The sequence below is a fragment of the Oryx dammah genome, unplaced genomic scaffold (assembly GCF_014754425.2).
Source record: "Oryx dammah isolate SB20612 unplaced genomic scaffold, SCBI_Odam_1.1 HiC_scaffold_18, whole genome shotgun sequence".
Classification (NCBI taxonomy): domain Eukaryota; kingdom Metazoa; phylum Chordata; class Mammalia; order Artiodactyla; family Bovidae; genus Oryx; species Oryx dammah.
This window is the reverse complement of record NW_024070202.1, coordinates 119,477,408-119,498,870: the sequence shown is the minus strand read 5'-3', so window position 1 is coordinate 119,498,870 and position 21,463 is coordinate 119,477,408. Positions and strand designations below refer to the sequence as shown.

Genomic DNA, 21,463 nt, shown 5'->3' with positions numbered 1-21,463 from the left:
ACCGCCCCGCCCCCTCACCGCCCCGCCCCCTCACCGCCCCGCCCCCTGGCCTTCCAGACCTCAGAGTACAGTCCCAAGGACAGCGGGGCCGCAAGCGTGCTGTGCACTTGAGGAGCTGACTGCCCAGTCCTGAAACGGGCCGCTTGCTCTAGGCTGTGGAGCTTTGGGCTGGTGGGCCACCTTCATTAAGCGTCAGGCTTCTCGTCCACAGCAGGGGATCGTCGCAGGGCCTCCTCGTGAGACATCAGGGTTGCATGAGTTACAAAGAGCCCCGCGCCCTGCTCCGCCATTGCTCTCCTCTGTTCCCGACTCCAGCCGGCAGGACAGGGTGATCAGGGTCTGGCTGCAGACCCTTCTCACTCGACAGGATACACCCCGTTTACTTCCACTCTGCTCTGTTGACTTCATCCCACGTGACCACCATCTCGTGCCCGTGCTTTGTCGGAGAACCTGCTCCCTCCAGCCACTGAAGCCCCCCGAAATGCAAGACAACTGCCCGGGTTCCAGGGGTCAGGAGGCCCTGAACAGCGGGCACCCTGGTCCAGGCCCTGACTCTCACCGGCCCGAGGGAGAGACAGGCCCCGAGGCGCAGGTGCAGGCCATGGACATGCAAATCAGACCCGTGGCGTTCACTTTCCAGGAAACATAAGCAAGAACTGCACCAGAGACGGGTGGTCAGAGACATTCCCGGATTTCATGGACGCGTGTGGCTACAGCGACCCTGAAGATGAGAGCAAGGTAAGCACCTTGTTCACCGCTCCTGGTCTTGTTCACATCTTCCACTTCCGGTCAGATCCAGCCAGGCCTCTGTTTCAGCTCAGCTGCCTGGGCTTAGGAATTGTGACGGTTCTGTAAGGTTGGGGTACGGAGGCCTCGCCAGCCTGCTGCGTCTGGAAAGTGACCCCAGAGTGGCGGTGCTTGCTGAGCCCAGCTGTAATGCGTGTCCTTTCTGCTGTGAGGGTTTCTTACTGCCTTGGAGATGTCGCCACAAAACAGGCTCTCAAGAAGCTGTGAAGCGGTTTTCTTAGCCTTGAGCCAGCCGCAGGGACGGGACCTAGCTTGGAGCATCTTTGCAATGTAGAGCCAGTGTGCCTGGCCGGGGCTGCCCCGGCTCAGCACCTGATGGTGGTGCTCTCAGGCTGGGTCCAGACTTGGCCCGGGACAGGTGAGGGGCGAGAAGAGCCCCTCCTCCAGGAACGACTGCAGCTCCGCTGAAGCCTGCCCTGGGCCTTCTGTAAACTCCCCAGCGTCGGCGCACTCACCCAGCTATGGCCCGTGATGGGGGTTATTTTGTTTACCACCAGAAACCAGCCCACTGTCTCCCCTCAGGCCCTGTCACGAGGGCCATGACCTTGTGTGGACAGGGAAGAACCTTAGGAGCCCCAGGTTGGGACTCGTTCAGACGTCTGCTCCCTGCCAGCTTCAGGTGTTCGGTTCAGTCACTCAGTCGTGTCCGACTCTGCGACCCCTTGGACTGCAGCACACCAGGCCTCCCTGTCCATCACCAACTCCCGGAGTTTACTCAAATTCATGTCTGTCAAGCCAGTGATGCCATCCAACCATCTCCTCCTCTGTCTTCCCCTTCTCCTCCTGCCTTCAATCTTTCCCAGCATCAGGGTCTTTTCAAGTAAGTCAGTTCTTCACATCAGGAGGCCAAAGTATTGGAGTTTCAGCTTCAGCACCAGTCCTTCCAATGAATATTCAGGATTGATTTCCTTTAGGATGGACTGGTTGGATCTCCTTGCAGTCCAAGGGGCTCTGAAGAGTCTTCTCCAACACCACAGCTCAAAAGCATCAATTCTGTGGTGCTCAGCTCTCTTTACATTCCAATTCTCACATCCATACATGACTACTAGAAAAACCATAGCTTTGACTAGATGGACCTTTGTAGGTAATGTCTCTGCTTTTTAATATGCTATCTGGGTTGGTCATAGCTTTTCCTCCAAGGAGCAAGCATCTTTTAATTTCATGGCTGCAGTCACCATCTGCAGTGATTTCGGAGCCCAAGAAAATAAAGTCTGTCACTGTTTTCATTGTTTCCCCTTCTGTTTGCCATGAAATGATGGAACCAGTTGCCACGATCTTAGTTTTTTGAATGTTGAGTTTTAAGCCAGCATTTTCACTCTCCTCTTTCACTTTCATCAAGAGGCTCTTTAATTCTTCTTCATTTTCTGCCATAAGGATGGTGTCATCCGAGGTTATTGGTATTTCTCCTGGCAATCTTGATTCCAGCTTGTGTTTCTTCCAGCCCAGCGTTTCTCATGATGTACTCTGCATAGAAGTTAAATAAGCAGGGTGACAATATACAGTCTTGACGTACTCCTTTTCCTATTTGGAACCAGTCTGTTGTTCCGTGACCAGTTCTAACTGTTGCTTCTTGACCTGCATACAAATTTCTCAGGAGGCAGGTCAGGTGCTCTGATATTCCCATCTCCTTCAGAATTTTCCACAGTCTGTTGTGATCCACACAGTCCACCCATTTGGTGCGGGGCTCATTTAAAGAGCCTGGGGGCCGCCTGCCGCCCAAGCAGGAGCCCAGAGAACCTTGGCAGAAGCCTGTCTGTGGGGCTGATGGCCCCCCTCCCACCAGCCCCTCGTGTCAGTCCCCAGGTGAGACCCGCAGGAACATTGCTGCCCGGCATTTTCCTGGATGACCGAGGGGCTTCCTTTGCGCTCTTCACCAAGGTCTGTAATTTAAAGGCAGTTCCTCTCCTGTAGGATCAGGAAACCCTGGAGAAGAAGCACCTTTCTAACTGGAAGGTCAGCCTGGTGAGCCGTGATGGGCGGTCGGGGAGAGTGACTGGGGTGTGGCTGGGCGTCCGTGCTGTGTGCGCCTCGCTGACAGGTGTGGGGTTCCCTGCGTGCGCCGGCCGCGGGGGCTCACAGCCCCTCACACCCGCCTTGGGGAGGCCCCGAGCCCACTCGTGCACCACCGCAGGTGTGTGCCCGTCAGCCCCTTGCCCAGCCCGCACGTCATTTACCGGGTGACAGCCCACTTTATAGACGGGGAGACTGAGGTTCGGAGGAACGACGTGGCGTGGCCAGGGCCCCTGCCATTCTGACGAGAGTGAGTCCGTCTGACCCCTCCTCGGGGGCAGTTCCCGAGCCCCCGCTCCCCATACAGGGGATAGCTGCCCACATGTGCTGGGACCCACCTGGGCAGCCAGGCTGGGGCTGCTGACCCACCCACAGACCCACCTGGACCTGCACCCTGGGGCGCTCTGCAGGGACCCCGCAGAGAAGGGGAGGCCAGGAGGCCCCTGGGGCCCCCTGGCTGCAGCACAGAGAAGGTGGGGCCCCGGCGCTGAGCCTGCGGCTTGGGTAGCATTCACTGCCTCCACTTCAGCCACGTCGCCCAGGACAGGCTGAGCGCCATGGCCCGCGGGCTTGCTGGAGGCCGGGCCCCCAGGCGGGCCAGAGACCACCGAGGGATCTCAGGGCCTGTGAGCCGTCTCAGGTTCCAGACTCGCCCCACATTGCTGTTCTGCGATATGACGTGACCCAACTGGGAGCCATGCTGTCGGTGTTCTACGAGTGAGCCTGGAGCTCTGTAGCATTAACCCCAGTTTGAGGACCGTCCCTGTAGAGACAAGTCTCCGAGCCCTGTTCTGACCGGGAGCGAGGACAGCCCCACGCCAGCCCGGCCCCCATCACCTCACACGTGCTCCCACACGGGCGAGGGGAGCAGCTGGAGAGCGCCCGGCCTCCTGAGCGTGGAGGGCAGGTGGGGCTGCGACACCCACCTCTCATTGCCCACAGCTCCTGCCCGCCATCGCAGTCAGCCCAGCGTGTGGACCTCCCAGGCCTCGGGACCCCATGGGGGAAAGCAGAATGTCCAGCCCCCCCCCCCCCCCCCCCGGTGCTCACAGCCTGTGCTCTCGTCACACATGAATGTTCCGGGAAGCCCGGCCTTCCCCTCTGTCTTCAGGCGACAAAGCTCTGACATGGCTGTAAAGGACACCCTGTGGGAACCACGTCGGCTCAGACCCCTCAAGGATGGAGCGCCTGTGACTTCCCGATGCTTCTCTATCCAGCATGAAAAGCTATTTTTGTTCTCAGTTAAACATTTCAGAGACCCTGCAAGTATCATGAGTGCATATTCCCTGCTAATCAATTAAAAACTCAAAATATGTTAATATGAGAAAGTGAAGGAAATAATGGCACAAAGCCAAGATGAGTAACTCTCTCCCTGGTCGCAGCTCCCACGCTCGCATGCTTTGGATGCCTGGTTGTTTAGGGAGTCCGTGAGGGTGAGCGCCTCAGGGCGTGGGGCTGCCCGAGTGAGGCCAGGACAGGCCCTCCCGGGTGGGGAGCGAGAGCCCCAGCCCACCGACCCTCCGTGGCTCCTGCTAGCGCATCTCTCCACATCTCATCAGCCCATCTTTCTCCCCAGTTCCACAGTTGTGATTGGATTTCCTGCTGTCACGCAGCCAAACTCCTCCCTGGGGGCCATGCGTGCAACCTTTGTTGGTTTCAAAGTTAATTAAATTCAAAGGGAAAAACAGCCTCCAGATAAGCCACATATGGTGAGGGAATCAGGAGGTAAAGTAATGGGGAGCGGGAGCCCTGAGAAGGAGACACGGGCTTGAAGACCCCAGAGGACCCCCTGGACGACGGCCGGAGCTGTGACTGTGAAGCTGCGAGGGGCTGGGGGATGCTCAGTGGTCTAAGCCTGCCTTCCTGGTGCCGCGAAACCCTGACCCAGCCCCGCTCAGCTTGGGACACCCTCTCAGAACACCCCAGCTTCCACAGACGAGGTCTCCCCCGTCTGTGTTTCTCTCCCAGCAAAAGTCACCTCCAGCCTGGCCTGCCGTATCTTCGTCTTAAACCTCTTCTCTTTTAACCCTTGGATAAAGGGCTTAATACCACTAAGAAGGTTTAAGGAAGCCCCACCCTTATCATGGGAGCCCGGGGTTTCCCTGAGAGCTGAGGGTGTCTGGAGCCAAGGAGCTCATCCTGCACCATGGCCTCGGCCTCAGGAGGGACCAGCCAGGACTGGGCACTCCACCCCATGTCATCTGCTGCCTGCCCACCCGCCCCCCAGGCCCCCGACCAGTCCTGCCCCAGACCCAGGGGCTCTCCTGGCCCAGGGGCTCCCCCACAGCACGTCAGGCAGACCCTGTCCTCCTGACTTCCCTCCTTCGCTGAAGGCCACCTGGAGGCTCCTGGTCCAAGTGTCCTGGCCAGCCTCCCTGCCTCCGGTTCCCACCTCCTGCCCAGTGTCCCACCCGAGAGCTGGCAAAACATCCAACAGCTTGTAGTCGGCAGCTGTGAGGAGTCTCTGTGGGCCCGGGAGGTCTCCTTCCCCCTGTTACCAAGAGCCGCCCAGGTGAAGGGCCCAGGGCTGTACCCCGCTCGGCCACCAGGCATGACTCAGTCACTGCACGTGGCTGCACGCCTGGCCCAAGGCCCCTCCCAAGGACAGCAGTCCCAGCGACAGGCTGGCATCCTGTGCTGAGTGGACACGCCAGGCCAGGCACTCCATACGTCTCCCACATTATATATTTGCTAACATAGGTCTTAAATAAAGAGCACTTCTGCTAAATTTAGCCAAGAGAACTGTTTGGCATTTTTCAACCTTCCCATGCTTCAAGCAGACACATTTCTTCCATGTTATGCCATATTCCTAAAAATATTTCTGCAGCCTCCTCTCAGCTTTCAGACCACTGCAGCAACTCTCACACTGACCGCTAGTGCAGCCTCCCCCAGGGTCCAAGTCCCTAGCTGCGGTCCTTCCGCGGAGATGCCTTCCATCTCTCACTCCTAGGCCCTGTAGGACCACGATGTCCCCACGTCCGCGTGGGGCGGGGGGCTCGGCAGGGATGGCCTGCAGGGCCCTAAAGGTGCAGGCGGGCCCACGCTCAGCTCTGTTACGGTGGCCGATCCCATTCTGCCTCCAAACAAGCACCAAGGGTGGTGTCTTTGCTCCACTTCGCATCGAGTGGCGGGAGAAAGCTCCCCAGGGCTTTTTTCAGGGCACGCGAGGGCACGCCCAGTGCATCAGATGACGGGGCGGCACTGCGTCGGGGAGGTGAGGCAGGCGGGACAAGACCTGGGGGTCAGGATGGGGAGCCCTGCCGTCAGGGCTGGGTGCCCACCAGCCCCAGCCGCACCCCCCAGGCCCTCAGGAAAGGAGGCGCTGCTCCAGAGTAGGATGGGGGCAACCAGGATATTCGCCGGATAATCCTGTCTGTTTCACCACGTGACATACAAATTTCAGGACTGAAAGTCTGTAGTCCAAAGAGATAATTGAAGAAAATATGGAAATTAGCAATGTTTGTTTTACTGGGTGTTTGCCATCTGTTACAGACCTAGAAAGAGAAGACAGGCTTTCGGAGAAGCTCCCCTCCCCACTGTTAGGGTGGTACCACCCGCCACTCGTGGGGGTATGTGGGCATTTCAGGGGCTGGACAAGGGCAGCGAGAGATTGCAGGCCCGGAAACATGTGGATGAAGGACCGGAAGCAGTGGATGAAGGACCGGAAGCAGTGGATGAAGGACCGGAAGCAGTGAAGCTGCACGTACCCTCTAGTGGTCTGGTTACATTTTCTGCTTCTTCACAGTCAGCAAAGACGTTACTTCTGTATTCAAATAGTTTTAAGTCCCCTCAGAACAAATTTCTGCTGTTTGACAAATCATCTCTCAGTGACATTTGCCCCCACCCGGACTCTGTCGGGACAATGGGGAGACTCAACCGTCAAATTTCCCGCTGTCGAGCATTTCCTGAGGCCTGTTTGGAGGCGACTTTCTTGCAGGAGTGCTTCAGGGAACCCAGCTGGCTGGTTGTCCTGCAGCCTCTGAGGTCTGGGGGGCAAGCGGCAGACACCCGGCCACACGCGCGCGCCGCCTCAGGTGTGAGCAGCCCTGCTGTAACCCCAGCACCGCACGTCTTTGCGAAGCTGCTCCCTGACTGCTGTCTGCATCCCCTGCCCGGGGCACGTCCCTCCGAGGAGCCAGGCCGGCCCTGGTGGAGTAGCCCAGCCTCTCCCGCCCCAGCCGTCCTCTGTCCTTCCCTCGTCGTGCGGGAAGCCTCGCCCCTCAGCCCAGCTCCCTGTGGGCTTTGCCTGGTGTCTCTAGGGCCAGGTCCAGGTTCCCCGCCGAGCGTGAGGATGCTTGGTGGCAAAGCACAGGCTCCCGACCTCTCTTTCTGTCGCCTTTTCTTTATCATAAACCCTGTGCTCGAAATAGGTGTCAGTGGGAGAAAGCATTCAAAAATATCTACCACATTTTTTTTAACCTCAGAAATGTCACATTTGGGTTTTAAAAGAAAATCCATTCTCCTCTAACCCGTCCATACCAACAAAAGAGCGGTCCCTGAGGTGACTGAAAACAGGGAGCTGGGCACACAGTCCTGACAGCTGTGCAGACAAGGGACCCCGGGACCCCAGGACCCCCATCTCTGGAGGGTCACGGGACCCCGGGACCCCAGGATCCTGCCTCTGGAGGGTCGCAGGACCCCAGGACCCACACCTCTAGAGGGTCGCAGGACCCCAAGACCCCCGCCTCTGGAGGGACGTGGGACCCCAGGACCCTTGCCTCTGGAGTGCCATGGGGCCCCCAGGACCCCAGGGCCCCCGCCTCTGGAGGGTCGCAGGACCCCAGGACCCCTGCCTCTGGAGGGTCGTGGGACCCTGGAACCCCGGGACCCCAGCCTCTGGAGGGTCGTGGGACCCCAGGACCACCGCCTCTGGAGTGCCATGGGGCCCCCAGGACCCCGAGACTCCAGGGGCCCCTCCTCTGGAGGGTCATGGGACCCCGGGACCCCAGGACCCCCACCTCTGGAGGGTCGTGGGACCCCAGGGCCCCCGCCTCTGGAGGGTCTCGGGACCCCAAGGACCTCTGCCTCTGGAGGGTTGCGGGACCCTGGGACCCCAGGACGCCCACCTCTGGAGGGTCTCGGGACCCCGGGACCCCAGGACTCCCGCCTCTGGAGGGTCGCGGGACCCCGGGACCCCAGGACTCCCGCCTCTGGAGTGCCATGGGGCCTCCAGGACCCCAGGGCCCCCGCCTCTGGAGGATTAACCCTGGTCCGCGGCCAGGCTGCCTGCTGCTCAGGGGTGCAGTCTACACGGGGAGTCTGCCTGTGCTGAGGGGGCGTCCCACGTGGGGACTGTCTGGACCCCCGTCTCCAGCTCCTTCTTGAAGCCTCTGCTCGTCCTCAGGAGGACAGTGATCTCGGGGACAACGTGAGTGATGTCCCCAGGTGACCCCGACTTGCTGGGACCTTGCCTGGTCATTTCCTCCTGGGACAGTGCTGTCAGAGCGCCCAACTGGGCTCAGGTCCAGTTCCTCAGAGGCCCCGAAGGCTGCAGCAGAGACCGGAGGGGCCCAGCGCAAAGCCGGCGACCTGCGTCTCCCCTTTGGGTCCGCAGTGCCTCTGAGCCCCGCCCGCCCGTCCCCCTCAACAGGATGCTAGTGGTCGTGCGGGAGGCGGGACCACGCTGCCCGTGGGGAGGCGGTGGGTGTGATTCCAGGTGCTCCATGAAGCAGAGTGAGCGCAAACAGAGCCTGACCCAGGAGGACTAGGGGCGCCGGCAAGCTCGAGGATCTCTTTCCTCATAAAAACGGTCTTTATTATAAAATCAAACCAAGCGCCATACATCACGTCTCGGGCTTTTACTGAGAGTGTTCACAGCTCTCAGATGGATTGGCTCACTGAATCCCCCGACAAGCCCATGAGGGAGAGCTGTGCCTTTAATCACCGCTTCACAGCAAAGGGACGCTCACCCCCGGGGTCCCCAGTGAGTGCAGAGTCCGCAAGCGCTTGCACTCGCTTGCTCGCCACCGAGCCTGCAGGCTCCGGGGGCTCTTTCCGCCTGGACGCCCTGCCCTGTGCTTTCTGGGAGCATCTTCTCATTTGCCTCTTTGCCACCTGGATCCGTTCTTTCAAGAGGCACCTGTTAAGGTCTTCAGCCCATTTTTAATTGGGTTGTTTTCTCATTGTTGAGTATTAAGAGTTCTTTATATGTCTTGAATAACAATCCTTATCAGATGTCTTTTGCAAATATTTTCTCCCTGTCTGTGGCCCGTCTTCTCATTCTCTGAAATTCTTTCACAGGGTAAAAATTTTTAATTTTATTGAAGTCCAGCTTATCAATGATTTGTTTCATGAAGGGTGCCTTCGGCACTGTATTTTTTTTAATTTATTTTCTTATTGAAGGATAATTGCTTTACAGAATTTTGCTGTTTTCTGCCAAACCTCAGCATGAATCAGCCATAGGTATACATATAGGGATTGTATTTTAAAAAGCATCACAACCCAAGGGAATCTAGGTTTTCTGCTGTTATTTTCTAGAAGGCATAGTTTCGCATTTTACCTTTACATCCATAGGAGCTTCCCTGATAGCTCAGATGCTAAAGAATCTGTCTGCAATGCAGGAGACCCCTGAAGACCTTGGGTCAGGAAGATCCCCTGGAGGAAATGGCAACCCTCTCCAGTAGTCTTTCCTGGAGAATCCCATGGACAGAGGATCCATGGCGTCAGAGTTAGGACTGCGCGACTTCCTACTTTCTTTACGGCTATAGCCCATTTTGAGTTAATTTTTGTGAAAGTATAAGGGTGTGTCTAGGTTCATTCTTTTGCATGTGGATGTCCAGTGGTCCCAGCAACGTTTGTTGGAAAGCCTGCCTTTGCCCCAGTGTGCTGCCTTTAGTTTCTGTCAAAGACCAGTGACCATCACGCGAGTCTGTTTCTGGCCTCTGCTCTGTCCTGCTGGCTGACGTCCTTTTCTGTCCTTTCCGCTGCGCCTGTGTCTGATTCCTGCAGCTTAACGGGCAGCCTAGCGGTTCTGTTTGGGGAACCCCCAGCTCCTGCCGCTGCCTGGTCTCCCCCAGTCTTGGGACAGCTGTCTGTCCTGTGTCCTCCCTTCTCTTGTGGACCCAAGGAGAGCCGTTGACTTCCAGTGTGTTCAGAGCTCTGCTCTTTGTTTGGATAGAGTGGTGACGTCCACGTCCTTATCTGCAGAACTGACCAATTCCTCTTAAAGGAAAAAGCTGAAACAGATGGGTAACTTGCCCTCAGGGAGGGGCCTCTGGAGGGAGAAGACACTAGGGTCTGAGTGGAGTCTCAGCCCTGCACCTCGGTGGCCCTGCGTTTTACGACTGTCCCCCGGACTCAGGTCCCACCTGTATGAGAGAAGTGTGGCAAAAATATGTCTGCTCCTTCACAGGCCATTGGAAGGAGAGAATGAATTAACCTTTGTGCTACATTCTGTAAATTGCAAAGCACCATCACAATTCGGTTATAGTCAGAATCTTCTAATCAGAATGGGTGGGTCTTAAAAGATAATTTGCCAACGACCTTCAGGAAGACAAACTCAACGGTAAGATTGTTACCAGCATGACAGTGAGCTTCACAGCCAATCCTGAGCTGGAACTGAGCCTGGACCACAGGCCCCGAAGACGGGCGGGGCTGTGTTTCTGGCGGCCTCTAAAATGAAGAAGCCCCCAGCTTCCATCTTTGAGGTGAGAAAAGGAACCTCTTTGCACGGGAGACAGAGGCCACCTCCTGGCCCTGCTGCTGGGCCACAGGCTCCAAACTTCTGCCCCGTGCCAAAGCCGCACGAGGAAAGGCCCGGGCTGGCTAGCCCACTCTGCGTCCTGCCGTGGGCGGCACACACTGCCCGCTGCACGCTCCACCTGCCACCCCACAGGACGGCGTGTGTGGGTCCCTGCGGTGCCTTCTCGGGGGAGCTGGGAGACCCAGCAGGACCGGCGTGTTCAGGGCGGCTGCCAAGCGGAGTGAGTGTCGCGTGCTACCGAGGCCTCCGCGTGGAGCCAGATGGCCCCGCCCCCGTCCGAGACATCCAGTGTCCCCAGCGCCCCCACGGCCCCACCTCGAGCCCCCCACCCATCCTGGCCGCTGCCAGCCGCGAGGGCTCCCTGCCCCTCCGGCCCGTGCTGTGCCTTGGCTGCTTGGTCCGAGTCTGCAGGTAGAAGCGCAGGTCCGCGCTTACTCATCTGTTTTCAGGGTTTGTGTTAGTCTTGTTCACCCAACAGGACGTTGCATGTGCTTCGTTCCCCAGAGACAGGGCCGCGCCTTCTAATCAAGTAGCTCCTATCGGAGACAGACACTGCGTATCAACGGTGGTTTCCTTTGCATTCCCAGGGCCCCAGGTATGCAGGTTAATCATTACCAAAAGGTCTGGGGAAATGAATTAGCTTTTGTGTTACAAAGGTACTGAACCATGGGGCTTCCGCAGGTTCAAAAGAGAGCACGTCAGGGTGTTTGTGCCTCAGCTGCGAGGTGAGGCGATGGGCCGGGCCAGGCTGTAATCAGAAGTTTCCCGAATCAAGTCTCTGGTCCAGCCAAGAGGCTTTCAACTCCTGATTGAAATCCACAGTAAGAAATGCATTTCACACTGTGAGCCAACACAAACACTCCACAAAGCCACATTTTCCGTGCTGCCTTCTTTTAAGTGTTGGTTGTCACCTTCGGAATTGATTGTATAACCCACTACTGGGTTATAAATAGGGTGGCTGTATAAAATATCGGCCAAACCCGGCCTCTCAGGAGAGAACGGGAGCTATTAATAGTCCCGGGGACAGCAGATGCGCAGCAGGCCTGGCGGGTCAAGCGGAGGCTCCCTCGCTTAGTTAGGACTCTGCGTTTGCACACACAGGCCAGGCCACGGGGCGCCTTGAGGAGGGCTCTGCCGGCAGCTCCAGGCGGCAGATGCGCGTGGACGGCTGGGTCTGCGGGGGGACTCGCTCACCACCTGGCCCCACACACTTGGGGGGCAGGAGGCCGCCCCGGGTGACGGCAGGGGAAGGGGCAGCATCTCCTCCCAGTGGGGCCTCGACGGCCCAGGGTGCAGGGTCTCAGCCCCGCTGCCCACCGCAGCCCCCCCCACCCCCCACCCAGGCCCCGAAGCTTCGAGAAGGGCGAGCACCCTGGCGCGTTCCCCTCACCCGATCATGCGATGACGGTGGCGCCCTGTAGAGCATTTCCCCAAGTGAATCGAAGTTTCACACGCGTGCCTGTGACACGGGACCATCAGAGCCTCTCCGCTGGAGAGTCGCACAGAGGCCCTGGAAACATGGCCCCCACCTGACCGTGGGTGTCCCACTGGGGGGCACCTCGGCCGCACTGGGACTGACCTTTCTGTTCCCTGATAATCATCTTTGCAGCTTCAGCCCCTCAAGATCAGGGACCCCCAGCAAGGTTCTCCCCTCTCCACTCCCAGGAATCATCTTGTAGGCCTCAGGCTTAGCACATCTGAGGACTCTCTGGGAAAACGAGAATATAGCATTGAATATGGATGGGATGCGTTAAGGCCTCCCTTCCTGCCACCTGCACACCCAGAGACGCCCTAGGGGAGCCGTTCCGGAGGACCCGGACCCTGACTCGGCAGGGGCCCTGGCTCTGACCCAGCAGGGACCCGCCTGCCCTCCCGGGCTCCCTGGGCTGAGTCACGTCACTGGCGGAGACGCGGGGGTCCCCGGCCCCGGCGCCCACTCTGTGCCAGGCGAGGTCGCTTTGTTCCAGGGTGGTACCAGCAGCCAGAACTCAGGCCTTCCTTGTTGCAGAAGCACGTGCACTCCATCCATTCAGCAGGGGGAAAACAGAGCAGAGCAGCCGCTTGACCGAGGGCTGCGGCTGAATTAGCTGCCTGACTGGGTTTTTAGGTTTGCGCCTTTGTTTCGGGACGACAGGGTTTTAACGGTTCAGAGTAAAGTGGCCTCTGACCCACATGCTGACAGACAGCGGTCCCGCCTCCCTCGGGCCCAAGGGGCCCCGCACTTGACACGTTCAGCAGCAGAACCGCAGCCGGGCCAGCCTGACCCCCTCACCGGCCCTCCGAGAGGCGCCCTGAGACCGTGAGCGCCGTCCGCCCACGGAGGGGGACAGAGCGGTCGCTTCACAGGATGGCTCAGGCCACGGCTCTTGTGTGCGAGGCTCGTCTGCTGTTTTTAACGAGTTTTCTCTGTTCACCCAACCTAATCCTCCAACACCCCTTGGAGAAGCCTCAGAGAAAACCCCAGAGGTCACCTTCCTCCTTAAGATGCCCCGGTCAGGATCAGGGGATGTGATGTGAAGTCTGAAACCCAATTGCATAAACTTGAGGACAACACCATTGCAGGTCACACATAAAGGTTTTCTGTTAGGCGACAGTGAAAAACTTACTGGGACTGCAGGGGAAACAGCAAAATCTGCAACAGATGCCCTCCGTGACTTTTTTGCCCATGACACCACCGGGGTCCAAACGTGTGCTGTACACAGGTTAGGGTGATGGGCACTTCTGAACTTGAAAGGGTCTGCAAAGGCCGTGTGTGCAGACAGAGGCTGGCAGAGACTGTCAGGCTCATCAACAGTGTAGCCAGACATGGCCTGTCTGACTCCAAACCCCATGCAATCAAACATCAGCTCAGGAGTGTATTCTCTGAGCTAACTTTTCACAGACCACAAGCTTAGTGGATGCCCAAAGGGCTTACAAAGAAAAGAGTTAAGAACTGCAAAGTACCCTACATATTCTTTTATCGCCTTTCGTTGGCTTCAGGAAAACAAGTCCTTACTGACAATATAATTAAAAACATCCTTTTCATACATCACTAGACTAGATGTCTAGTTCTAAGACTTCTATAAATTCACAAAGTTCATAAGAATGAGTTTGGAGAGGGTGTCATCCTATTATCCTGACTGGGTCACAAATGAATATTAAATTCAGCCAGTCATGTGGAATGAATCTTTTGTGTATCAAGAAGTTATTACAAAGGAGCGTTTAGATAAGTCCATCACCCTGAACGGGAGCAATGCCTTCTAATTTCAGAGGTATTAGAAGAGGGGTGACCACTGGACTCATTGCATTTCCCCCAAGTATTTGTGCCTTCAGCTCTGTTTCGTGAGGTTTGCAGTGCAGACTGTAGGTGTTACAAGGCTTCCCTGGTGGCTCAGATGGGAAAGCATCTGCCTACAATGCAGGAGACCTGGGTTCGATCCCTGGGTCAGGAAGATCCTCTGGAGAAGGAAAGGGCAACCCACTCCAGTACTCTTGCCTGTAAAATCCCATGGACGGAGGAACCTCGTAGGCTACAGTCTATGGGGTCGCAAAGAGTCGAACACGACTGAGCAACGACTTCACTTTCTTTCTTTATAGGTGACAGAAAATAGGTATTTTCTCCCTCGGGAGCTTGCCAGTAGTTTCGCTGGGAACTGAAGGCTGACGGCCCATTACCGCCCTCTGAGCAGCCTCTGTTCTCGCGTGTGGTTCGCGTAACCGGCTCCTATTTCCGCTCCTCTCGCTGCGCGGTGCGCCAGTGTGAACAGGGAGGGGCCCTCCGGGAGGAAGGCGTGGGCAGCACCCACCCCCCGCCCCTGCCCCGGCCGCATGTGTTTACTTCAAAGTTGCCATTGTGCCTAACGTACACCCTGCTTCTTCTCTCTTACAAAGTATCACATATCATGAACCTTTTCTGAAGTCAGTCGACATCCTTCAAAAACAAGATTGTTAAGGGAGTGTGACATTCTGTTTTATAAATATGCTGAGTTTAGTTCATAGCTTAGGTTGTTTCTAATATCTTATTATTTTTAACCAAACAAATCTGGGTGCCAATCTCAAATTCCTGGTTAAAGGACATGAAGTATGAACAGGATGTTTTTAATTATGTTGTCAAACAGCTTTCCCTGAAATGTGCTGATGTGTATTTTCATTGGAAATGGATGTGATTTAGCTAACACCGTCACCAGCAGTTCATTTTCTTTCAATTATCACCAATTTTGTAAACAAAAAAAGTTATGTTATTAATTTCACTGTACCTGGTTGATCCTAGTGGACTCGGGCTCCCCATAGGATTCCTTTGCCAGCTTCCCTGTTGGGCTGTCCTCCTCCCCGGCCACCAGTCTTCCCCGGGATCTGTCACCCCAGCTGTGCCTTCCTGCAAGGCGCTTCTTGTTCTGCTGCTCACTATGGAGACTCTGAGCTGAACATACAGGCAGAGCCCTCCTGACCAGCAGCACCGAGGGGCCTGGCAGATGCAAACACAGGTTCTCCCGGAAGGAAATCCTCACCCAGGCCTCCCAAATTCCCGGAAGCCAACCCCAAAGATGAGCTCACGCTTAAATGCACACACTGCACAGAGAAGCTTCCTAGGTGGCACTAGTGGTAGAGAGCCCAGCTGCCAACGCAGGAGACGAGAGGTTTGACCCCTGGGTTGGCAAGATCCCCTGGAAGAAAACGTGACGACTCACCCCCGTATTCTCACCTGGGAAACCCCATCGACAGAGGAGTTTGGCAGCTACAGTCCATATGGTTGCACAGAGTCGGACACAACTGAGTGACTTAGCACGCACACGAAGAACAAAGCACTGTGAACCAGTCAGCAGATCACAGACAGTGGAATCATATCCCCAACACTGGAGACAATGGATTCATCAAGCACAGAATACAAATAAGTGCATTTTTAAATGTTTTTTTTTAAGAGGAAATTGAAAATAACCAAAGACAAGATATTCCAAAAAGGACCTGCTCTGAGGGGGAAAAAATAGACCTAAAATAATGAAAAGAAAATATATAGATCTGTTACATTCCTTTATGCTAATAATGAAATATTGATATCAGAAAGAGAAAATTTTTAATGACCTCTTTAAAAATTGCATCAAAAAAATATATTGAGGAATAAGACTGACCAGCAGTATGTAAACTGAGAGCTTCCAGATGTACTAACTGGATTTAGAAAAGACAGGAACGAAAGATCAAATTGCAAACATATGTGGGATCATAGAAGCGAGGGAATTCTCTTAAAAAATCTACTTCTGCTTCATTGACTACACTAAAGCCTTTCACTCTGAGGATCACAGCAAACTGTGGAGTATTCTTAAAGAGATGGGAATACCAGACCACCTTACCAGCCTCCTGAGAAACCTGTATGCAGGACAAGAAGCAGCAATTAGAACCGGACATGGAACAGCTGACTGGTTCCAAACTGGGAAAGGAGTCCGTCAGGGTTGAGTATTGTCACTCTGCTTGTTTAACTTATATGCAGAGTACATCATGCAAAATGCTGTGCTGGATAAATCACAAGCTGGAATCAAGATTGCCAGGAGAAATATCAACAACTCAGGTATGCAGATGACACCACTCTAACGGCAGAAAGTGAAGAACTAAAGAGCCTCCTGATGAGGGTGAAAGAGGAGAGTGAAGAAGCTGGGTTAAAACTCAGCATTCAGAAACTAAGATCATGGTGTCTGGTTCCATCACCTCCTGGCAAATAGATGGGAAAACAATGGGAACAGTGACAGATTTTCTTTTCTTGGCCTCCAAAATCACTGCAGAAATTGACTGAGGCCATGAAATGAAAAGACACTTGCTCCTTGGAAGAAAAGCTATGGCAAACCCACACAGTGTATTAAAGGCCCATACGGTCAAAGCTACGGTTTCTCCAGTAGTCGTGTGTGGATATGAGAGTTGGACTATAAAGAAGGCAGAGCGCCAAAGAATTGATGCTTTCAAACTGTGGTGCTGGAGAAGACTCATGAGAGTCCCTTGGACAGCAAGGAGTTAAAACCATCAATACTAAAGGAAATCAACCCTGAATATGCACTGGAAGGATTGGTTCTAAAGCTGAAGCTCCATACTTTGGCCACCTGATACAAAGAGCTGGCTCATTGGAAGAGACCCTGATGCTGGGAAAGATTGAAGGCAAGAGGAGAAGGGGACGACAGAGGATGAGATGGTTGGGTGGCATCACCGACTCGATGCACTTGACTTTGAGCAAACTCCGGGAGATGGTGAAGGACAGGGAGGCCTGGCGAGCTGCAGTCCATGGGGCCATGGAGAGAGTCGTTCATGACTTGGAGACGGGACAACAGCAACAAAGGCTGACCAAGAAGGTGAAAACTATAAAGCACCAATAAAGGAGACTGAAGATTATCTTAAAAATGGAAAGAAACCACATGCTCTTGGACTGGAAAATTATCATTAAAGTGACCATACTGCCCAAAGCAACATACAGATTTAATGCAATCCCTATAAAATTACCCATGACATTTTTCACAGAACTAGAACAAATAACCCTAAAAATTATATAGAACCATGAATGGCCCAGAACTGCCAAAGCAATACTGAAGAATAAGAACAAAGCTTGAGGCATAACCATCCCAGACTTCAGACAATACCACAAAGCTACAGTAATCAAAACAGCATGGTATTGGCACAAAAACAGAACTATGGATCAAGGAAACAGAGCAGAGAGTCTAAAAATAAACCCACACATCTATGACCAGTTAATCTTCAACAAAGGAGACAAGAATATACAATAGAGAAGAAACAGGCTCTTCAGCAAGTGGTATTGGGAAAACTGGACAGCTGCATATAAATCAATGAAGTTAGAACACTCCCTCATACTGTGTATAAGAATAAACTCAAAATGACTTAAAGACTTAAATATGAGGCAGGATGCTATGAAACTCCTAGAAGAGACATTGCAAAACTTTCTGACATAAAGCACTGGAGTGTTTTCTTAGCTCAGTCTTCCAAGGCAATAGAAATAAAAGTAAGAATAAACAAGTGGGGCTTAAGCTTATAAGCTTTTGCACAGTGAATGAAAGCATAAACAAAATGAAAAGACAACTTACAGACTGGGAGAAAATATTTGCAAATGATGAGACTGACATAGGCTTACTTTCCAAAATATACAAATACTTCATGCAACCCAAAAACAGCAAGACAAACAACCCAGTAAGAAAATGACCAGGAGACCTAGACATTTCTCCAAAGAAGACATACGGATGGTCAACAGGTGTGTGAAAACACACTCAACATCGCTGATTAGTAAGGAAACGGAAATCAAAACAAGGTATCACTTCAGCCTGGTCAGAATGGCCATCATTGAAAATTCTACAAATAATAAATGCTGGAGACAGTGTGGAACCCTCCTACATTGTTAGTGGGAGTGTAAGTTGGTGCGGCCACAATGGAAAACAGCGTGGAAGCTCCTTTAAAAACCAAAATAGAGCTACCATATGATCCGGCAATCCCACTCCTGGGCATATATCTGGAGAAAATTCTGATTAGAAAAGAAACGTTCATCCCAATGTTCATCACAGCGCTGTTTACAGTGGCCAGGCATGGAAACAGCGTTTGTCCACCAGTAGGTGGACGGATGAGGAAGAAGTGGTGCACAGGTGCAATGGAAGGCCACTCTGCCTTAGAAAGCATGAAATAATGCCGTTTGCAGCAACATGGAGGCACCTAGAGATTGTCATACCAGGTGAAGTAAGAAAAGACAAATGTCACATGGTATCAGTTGTATGTGAAATGTAAAATATGATATAGATGAACTTATTTACAAAACAGAAACAGACATAGACACAGAAGACAAACATGGTTAACAAAGCAGACGGTGGGGGGATATAAATTAGGAGTTTGGAACTAAGACACACACTACCATCTGTAAAACAGGTAAGCAACAAGGGGAATTATGCCCAATATTCTGTAATAACCTATAAAGGAAACGAATGTGTGTGTGTAACTGAGTCGTCGTGCAGTGCATCTGAGACCAGCACAACGTTGTGAATCAATTACACTCCAGTTTTAAAATGAAAGTCAGCAGATTCATCAAGGAGCAAAGCCAGATACAGATGGAAAGCAATCTCTGGAATGGGGAAGAAAGGTCCAAAGAAACTGCCAGGACACAGCAGAGAGGTGAGGGGCAGGCCGTGGAGGGTCCCTGGGTGAGCGGCCGTGTCACTGTGACCGCGGCCCCAGCAGGGGGACAGACCCCGGCCGCCCAGGCACCATGGACAGAGGGCCATCCCCAGCCAGGCTGCAGCGGTGAGCCCGGCAAGCACCCAGCCGCCGAGCGTCTGCAGACCGTGCAGACGCGGCCTCCTCCGCGCCTGGGCCTCTCGGGATCCAGCGCAGAGTGCGCTCAGAAACGCAGGGGGAAGAGACGGTCCAGAAAACAAGCCTGATGGGTCCACGGCTGCAGACCCATCAGCGAGCCTGAGGAGTGTGCTTCCGGGGACGCAGAAGGCAGAGGGGCACTGAGAATCGGCAAACGAATCAGGGAACGTGAGAAAACAAGGCCAAGAAGGGAAAGCGCAGCGAGACTGTCTGAATAATAAAGGAGGCAGGCAACCACAAAGAGGGCGATGGGGCGCCGGAGGGGGAGCAGCGCGGCCAGCAGGGAGGCGGCTGCAGGAGAGGAGACCTCCCGCGACCCCGCCAAGACCCGAGACCAGACCACGTGTGTTAAAGGCACACCGCGGGCATCAGGCCCGGGGAGGGCCCCGGCGCCCCCGGGTTTCACTCAGCTGTGGCTCCGCTTCTGGGGTCTGTTGGCAAGTGTGTGTGCCCATCACTTCGTTTGCTGGGCTTTCGGTGGGCTTGAACTATGTCATTTTCCAACTGTCCAACCTGAACTGTAACTGCAGGCGACACAGTGGCAGCTGCTCCGAACGTGCCTATCCTGCCTGTGACCCCGCGTCAGGGCGGCAAGAGGGACAGACCCTCCAATCCGGGTTCCCAAGGGTGCTGCAGAACCCCAGTGCATCCCTGCTTCCTCCCTTCAGGCTCGAGGCCACAGAGTGACACGTCCCCCACACACTGACCTGTGAGCCTCGGGGTCACTGGAGGCAGGACCTGCTGTTTCCCTCACGCTTAGCTCTGCCGTCTCCATGCACTTAAGACCCAGATCACACCAGGGGTCCATGGTGGGAGCCAGGAGCTGCGTGCCATGGAGGCAGGATCCTGCTGGTCTTCCCGGGTCAGACACACCCGGTTCTGCTTGAAAGTGGCCATTTCTGTGGGCAGGGTGACCTCGGGGAAGACCGCAGGCTGGGCCCAGCACCCACCTGGGTGGGCTTCTCCCCCCAGAGACAAGCACGGGCTGCAGAAATGGGTCCCTGTGTCTGGAGGGCTGACTGCTCTGGGCAGGCCTGGAGGCCCCTCCAGAGGTGCTGCCCGCCGTCCTGGCTTCCCGAGCTTCCCCAGCTGGCGCCCTCCAGAAAGGTTTGCCTTATGGAGACCGGGCCACGTGGTTCATTTGCCGTGGAAGGGAACAGGTGGGCGTTGAGTGTCGTTTCTGGCTCAGGGTGGAGGTGGAACTCCAGGATATTACTGCCTCTGTCGTGCCAGCAGCAGCAGCCCCCAGCCCCTCCCGAGGAGGAGGGCCCCGCTGCGGCTCACGGATGCATCTCCTTCTCTTTCAGATCACGTTCTACATTCTGGTGAAGGCCATTTACACCCTGGGCTACAGCGTCTCTCTGATCTCCCTCACAACAGGAAGCATAATTCTTTGCCTCTTCAGGTAAGCAGCAGAGACGAGTGATTCTGCCGGAAACAGGAGGTGGGAAAGCATTCGTTTAAGCTGTCTCAGCCTGGGAGGGGGGCAGAGGCCACGCCCCATGCTCGTCTGTGCCAAGCCAGCCAGACCCCCTTGGAAGGTACAGTACGATGCTGATGCTGACATTTGCATGTCTCGTTTGAGGAGACAATGCTGACCGAGAATAAGAATGCAGTTCAAGTGCTGGAATTCTGCAGGCAAGAAAATCAGAGTGAGTAACCATGACCTTCTCCAGGGCAATGTTCCTGACCCAGGGATGGAACCTGGGTCACCTGCATTGCAGGCAAAATTTTTTACCAGCTGAGCCGCCAGGGAAGCCCCCTACTGATGTCATGCTTTGAAAACACAGACGCAGCCTGGCCTTCCCCTCCCCACTCAGAAATGCCCAGGTTGAAGCCTCCCAACAGGCGCTCTGTTGAGAGACAGTGTCTCGTGTTCAGGAGGACAGATGCAAATCCAGGGCGGTCTTGCAGCGGCTGTGTGGTACAGAGCAGACTGCCTTCTCTCTGTGTGTCTGTAAAGTGCACAGGCTGAGGGACCCTCACGGCGTGTAGGAGGCGCGCCGTCAACACAGCCTGCCCTTCCCCTGCGCCTGGACCCTCACTGTCCCTGGAGCTAACACCAGACGTTTTGCAGCTGGTGGTGGGGTGTGAAGGAGGTGTAGACGCTTCCACCTGAGAAAAGCTTTTACTTTTAGGTTAAATCCATGTAAGGGGTGCTATCCAGCTTATTTTAATGGGTTTTGATCACCTGTCAAAAAATAATCTGTAGACAACAAAGAGCTTTATTTGGGGGTCTTAGGAATTGCAACTTGGGAGACACAGATTCGGGTAAAACTGAGAGGGTTCCAGGGAAGAGAAGGAGTTGGAGGCTGGTAAAGAAAGAAGCCGCAGGTTGTTAAAGATGTCTGGCAGGAATTGGGACTGGCCCTGACACAGGGAAATAATGTCCTCACGGCATAGACTGTGACGAGTTGTTCAGGGTCTGGGTCCCACACATACCTGAGTTTCAAGGATACTGTGCAGACCTTCTGGGCACCTTCGTCAGACAGTAGGTGGTCAGAGCTCAGATTCCATCGCCTAAGACATGGGCGGCCCACCTCCTCCAGGCCTCTAGCCCCGTGTGGGCGATCTCTTGGCAAGACTCCCTCCATCTCCTTTTCCTCCACACACCACATATCT

The 21,463-nt window shown here is 54.6% G+C and overlaps 1 protein-coding gene across 1 annotated transcript in view; it reads left to right on the top strand.

Moving 5' to 3' along the window:
- The window catches only part of VIPR2 (vasoactive intestinal peptide receptor 2), a 69,335-nt gene that overhangs the window by 22,578 nt on the left and 25,294 nt on the right, over nucleotides 1–21,463 (top strand). The window contains exons 4-5 of the mRNA XM_040260106.1: nucleotides 641–738; nucleotides 20,149–20,246. Of these exons, the coding sequence (XP_040116040.1) occupies nucleotides 641–738; nucleotides 20,149–20,246 (196 nt within the window). The remainder of the gene's footprint in view (nucleotides 1–640; nucleotides 739–20,148; nucleotides 20,247–21,463) is intronic.